Genomic DNA, 6,000 nt, shown 5'->3' with positions numbered 1-6,000 from the left:
ATAACAGATCTGAAATAAACTAAGTGTTTAATATCTTCTTCATTTCCTTCTTCATCTTCAGAACCGCTTTTACAAGGTTACGTTAGATGGACGGAGGAAGACGTGTAGGATGCAGTAGTAGTGGGAATCGGGATGCACTTGAAAGCAGTGAAACGTAAACGTCCTTGTCAGAGGTTGGCAATACTGAGCGCTATTTTGGTTATTAACTACGCGTAGAAGCTTGTGCCATGAGTAATGCACGCCTGATCATTTGCGGAGTCATTGTTTCGGCTTTAACAAGTGACGGCGGCTGAATGGAAACACAGTGAAACCTAAAACGCGGGTGATAGCATGTGCTATGTGATAGTGATAACGGGAAAGTACAAGTGTTTACATGTTGTATGAATTATGTTTAGCTAATCACCAACATGATGGACCGAAGCCCTCGTAACAAAAAATGCAGTATTACGAACAAGGTTTATTTTCTCGTCGACAAGGAAGGAAAGGACATAATATCACCAAGACGACGGCATTGGTATCTTCTAAGGAATAACACGTGCGGTAAGAAATAGAAAGTGTTGCTAGGCTTGGGCTTGGGGAAGTTAAGCTCCCCTGTGGAAATTTATCTTATCCTCTCCCAGAAGTTGTAGTTTTTATGTCTTAAATTTGCATTTCAAATGAAGAAGCATTAATCCTTGGGAAGCAAAGAACGGGCAGAATTACTTACTATTATTATTTTGCATATTAAGTAGTACACAGCCATGAATGATATTCCATATCTTTATGCAGGTCTTTAAAAAAAGTAGCTATTCCGAAGAGAAAAAAAAAGTTGGTAAATGAATTTGTTACAAATAGTATAACAGTATGCGTGTCATCTTACGAGAGATGAAACAACACTATATAAAAAGCTATAATGTAGGCCTACTACCAGAATAAATAATATACGCACAATTATTGGCAATAAACGACATACTCTGAGGGCTCAGTGGTAGAGCGGTTACTTCTGGTGCGTTAGGTCCCTGGTTCGATCCCCGGCCAAGTAAGTTTGTGGTGAACAGCATCGTGTCCGTGCGTTTTCTCGAGAGTAGACCTCCTCCCGTTCTACATTCTCATTCCACCAACTCTTTCATCATTATTTACTTACCTAAAACATCGTCTCTCTCAGCTTAAAGAACATAACCGTGGGGCGTTAAACTCAAAGATTTCATTTCAATTCTTAGTGCCATAAACCAGTTTTTCCTGGGTTTTCCTCATTCACACCAGGCAAATGCCGGGATGCTACCTAACTATAGGTCCTAGGCCACTTCCTTCCCCAATCCTTTCTCCCTTCCCTTTCCCCGGATAGTGTGCTCGCCGAGGGACGTCATCCCTCATGCGTGACGGGCTAAATGGCCTTAGACGCCGATAGCCCAGATATCTAAATCCTAATCCTGATTCTCACAGCAGTCTTTCTCGAGTCTCGAAAACTATGCATGAGATTTTACCTCAACTATTGTTTGAGATGAGATGAGAAGTATATTTTAAAATTGGAAATGAGACAAGAAACACAATAATGTTTGTCTTGTTTTTGAGACGAGAAAAAGAAATTTTCCGAGTCTCGTAAGCACTGGCGTATTTACGATTTTGTTTCAGGAGGGACTTTGCTAACTTTCAGGGGGGGCTTTGCCTGGAAAGTGAAAATTCTGCAAGATATTTTATTTACTTTACTATACTAAGTAAGATTTCGGGCGGGGGGCTTAAGCCCGGAAGCCACCCCCTAAATACGCCACTGCTCGTAAGCAACAGTAATTCATCAAAGTCTTAGATCTCAAAACCCTGTTTTAGTGTTTAATGACTCATTGAAAAAAAAAACTATATATTGATTAAGTAATTGCACGAACAATGAAGACCATTTATCAGCGTTGAAAGATATGCAAATCATTACACAATATACTTCAATAATAAATATGGTTTAAATGTTATTTTGTCACATCGTTCATGGACCTCTCATGACGCAGAAAGAAGGTTTCTGATAATTTCTAGATGAAATTAGAAAGAAAATCAGATCACAAATTTTGTGCGTAAATTTTACAAAATGAGACAAGCTTTCAGAGATCCGAGACGGGACGAGACGAAAAATCGACAAAATTTTACGAATGGTATGGTATAAATATTACTCTGAAATATCTAATTTGGTTCACTTCAATGTAATTGATCGATTGATATACGTTTTATCTTTGGGCAATAGGATTTAAGATTTGAGATTTTCTAGTCTTCCGGCATGTTTGGCTATTTAGCCCGTCACGTATGAAGGATGAGGATGACGTCCCTCTCTGAGCACACTATCCAAGGAAAAGGAAGGAACATGGGCGTCATTTAGGGGGCAGGGGGCAATTGCCCCCCCCTGAGTTTGAGCTTTATATAGATTTTATCAATAAAATAGTAGTAAACCAGTGAAAAACGCGAAATTTTACTTATATCAAGAGGTCTTGCCCCCCCCCCCCGAAGCAAAATCTCAAATTACGCTCCTGGGAAGGAAGGAAGCGGCCTGGGACCTATAAGTTAGGTACCACTCCGGCATTTGCCTGGTTTGACTGAGGAAATCCCAGGAAAGCCTTATTCAGGATGGCTGGCCTGAAAAAGCTTTAAACACTTTTTCGACCGAGTGCCCTCTCCGGGAATGGGACCCGGGACCGCTCACACCGAAGGCGATAGCGTTAGGGACTACGCTACGCGAGGCCACTCTTTGGACAATATGTAAAGTTAAGCAAAAACTTGAAGATAAATAATCACAATTGTGTGCTATATTTATCATAGATCATGGTGGCTCAGTGGTATAGCGCTTACTGTTGGTGTGTGAGGTCCCTAGTTCCATCTCCGGCCAGGTAAGTTTGTGATGGTCAACGTCGTGTCTGTGTGGTTTTCTCGGGGTACTCCCGTTTGCTTCCACATTCTCATTCCACCAATTCTTTCATCATTATTCACGTGCCTTATTTATCCATCTTAATTATCCTAAATGGCATAATAGGAGGATGTCAAACTGAAATATTTAATTTCATTTCATATTTATGTTATATCTAATTATTTATGTTGTGTACTAAAGTCTTACTAGGATCATCAGAGAAGAGCTTGACGAGTAAATACTTCAATATTAGTGTCATCTTAATGCGTGGTGTCGTTATCATTAGCTTCAATTTTTGTTTACAAAAATGCGTTTTTTTTGTTTTTTTTTTTGTTTTTTTCTTTTTTTTGAAACTATACACAACTTACAATCTTCCCATATAATTTCGTTCAGTTCTGTGAGATACATCGATTGGTAGTCCAATTTACTATGTTCCATCTTGGGACTTTTTTCCTTTCGTTAAAGAGTTGATTTTGAGTTTAACGTCTCTTTCGGCAGCGAGGTTATGTGAGACGTGGACCAGCTAATTAACGTGGAATCCGAACCAAATGAGCTCCCGCCGGGAATCGATTCCCGGATCCCCTCCGCTAAAGGTACGTACGCTAACCGCTTAGCCACGAAATAGCTCTCTTTCGTTAAAGAGTACTATTGTATGTAGAATTTAGGAAGTTGAGATAGCCTATAGATTGTCTAGTTTGACAGTCTTGGTATTTTGTGCACTTTGTAAATTTTAGATACAATACGTTAATACGCAACTGTATGTTAATAACAGTAGTCTTCTAATATAAATAAAATAAAGAGTTTCTTTGTGTGTTTGTCTGTCTGTCTCTGTGCGGCCTGGGGACCAGACGAGTGGATTGAGAATTACCAAAATTTGGTCACGGGTACCTTAGTCAAGGCTCTAGATCAAGACTTTTTTTTTTTCAAATTTCGAATCAGGGGGTCTCAGGAAGGGCATTGACCGGGACCGGCCTGGGGACCAGACAAGTTGACCGAGAGTACCAAATTTTAGTCACGGATACATTGGTCCAGGCCCCAGACCAGCAGTGCAAATCTGTCTTCAACATTGGGGGGGGGGGACTGTTTCCATATATATACTGTATATTTATAAAGTTGGAAAACAATGCTGTGGAGGATCTGGAGAGCAGAGTTGTCTTCCACATTCGGAAGTGGGCAGATTTGAGGCTTATTCTGGGAGAGGGGAGATCAGACTCATATTACGGTACGATGAATTTGACTTCTAAGATGAACCTGTTGCATATTAGAATACAGGCGATGTAGATGAAGTGACAGTCGGACAAAAATCATCACATTTTTCTCCCAAAAAACACATTCCAAATCGGATTATTGAGCAGGAGAGTCCCCCTCAGTTCCAAGATTGAGAGGGACATGTCCCCCTCATCTCCCCTGGGATTTGCGCCAGTGCCCCAGACCAACACGAATCGTTTTCGTCAACATTCGAACCAGGGGAGTCTCAAGAGGCGTTTACCGGAACATGTAGAAAATGACTGATATTAGTGTCGAATTCATAGTTTTCGCGGTCGCTGATCAATGGTGAAACTCCAATCGCATCAACTTCCAAATTCACCGTATTCGACTGCGGGGGGTTACCGGGGGGATACCAAGACATGTAAAAGTAATCCAAAATGACCGATATTAGTTTCAAATCCATAGTTTTCGCGGTCACTGAGATCAATGGTGATACTTCCATTAGCGATGACTTGCAAATTTAGCCCAAAATGACCGATATTAGTTTCAAATCCATAGTTTTCACGGTCGCTGAAATGAATGGTGATACTCCCACAGGCATTGACTTCCGAATACAGCCCCCATTCGAAGAATTGGTATATTCAGCTAGTTATAAATATAGGCCTAGTTAGTCGCTTCTCTATTCCTTCCAAATATCTCTTTTTTTTTCTTTCTTAAATTTCGTTTTATGAATACACTAGAAAATACTATTGTTCTTGTAGCCCCGGCTTATAATTTTTAAATATTTCAGTTCGATGGGCTATTTACTTTGGACCATATGAGATCATATGAGACCAAGATCTACAGCTTATCGTGGGATTCGAACCACATAAATTCCCACTACCTGTCACGTATGCTAAAGCTACGAGTGAGCTCACGGCTAGATGGCATTACTAGTCAAATACTACAATGTACTAATGAAGTAAACAACATGTAACGATTCTAAGTAAATATGCAAAGAAATATTTAGCAAAGACATGTCTTACCTCTATTCTGGAAAATTGCATAATTTGTTACGAGAGAGTTCCCTCGTGGTAAAACGATTAGCGCATGCGTCTTTGGCGTGGGAAACTCGGGTTGGATTCCCGACGGAGTTCGGATTCTACGTTAAGCTGTAGTTCACGTCTCATACAGCCTCGCTGCTGAAAGAGACACTAAATTAAAAATTAAATTAAATCAAAATTTGTTACGAGAAATATGCATAGATCAAAATGACACAAATTTTCCCGATTTTCACGGTCATACATTTTCCTGTCCGCTTTAATTACTCTTTTGACATTGTTTTACTCTGCTTTGCCGTAAACTTCAACAATGAATGTTTGTAACAAGTTATATTTTATTTCTTGTTCTCTGTTTTCTTGGACATTAGCCTACTATAGTTTTATAGATGTGTCTATGACTGAGTGTAACTAGGATGGTAGGGGCAACCCTGACCTTTTACTTCTGGGAATTAAAAGAACCTTTTAGAATAAAGCTTTATTATTATTTTTTTAACTTTATATTCTGAGCCCAAACTACTCTTTTGTCTTCTTTAATGAAAGTGACGTGATAAATTCCAGTTCGAGGTAGGTACCGTCAAATGGGGTGAATAGAAACATGGGGGTGAATAGAAACAAAATTCCAAAATTAGTTTTGGATTTATCTGGATGATAAATTAATCAACAAAACTGAAATTTCTTAACATAGTCCTATATGGTTTAAGTGTTCACAGCAGACAAAAAATGTTTTAGTGAGTTGGGAACACTGAGGTAGACGGTAGCAGCGTTAATATGTTACTGAAATCCTACACGATATTTTGGCGCTCCTCAAACTTTCTTGGTAAGTATGACATTTTCATATTTGTTGCATTTGAACATATGCCTATTTTGTAGTTTGTTGTTTCATTTAATGAG

At 39.4% G+C, this 6,000-nt stretch overlaps 1 protein-coding gene across 1 annotated transcript in view; it reads left to right on the top strand.

The window, feature by feature from the left end:
* Positions 1–205: 205 nt before the first annotated feature.
* The window catches only part of LOC145662516 (scavenger receptor class B member 1-like), a 159,192-nt gene continuing 153,397 nt past the window's right edge, over positions 206–6,000 (top strand). Inside the window, exon 1 of the mRNA XM_081728168.1 lies at positions 206–540. Coding sequence (XP_081584294.1) covers positions 408–540 — 133 coding nt within the window. The 5' untranslated portion in view covers positions 206–407. The remainder of the gene's footprint in view (positions 541–6,000) is intronic.

This window comes from Thermobia domestica, chromosome 10 (genome assembly GCF_964235325.1).
Source record: "Thermobia domestica chromosome 10, izTheDome1.hap1.1, whole genome shotgun sequence".
Lineage (NCBI taxonomy): Eukaryota > Metazoa > Arthropoda > Insecta > Zygentoma > Lepismatidae > Thermobia > Thermobia domestica.
This window is presented reverse-complemented; position numbering and strand designations above follow the sequence as displayed.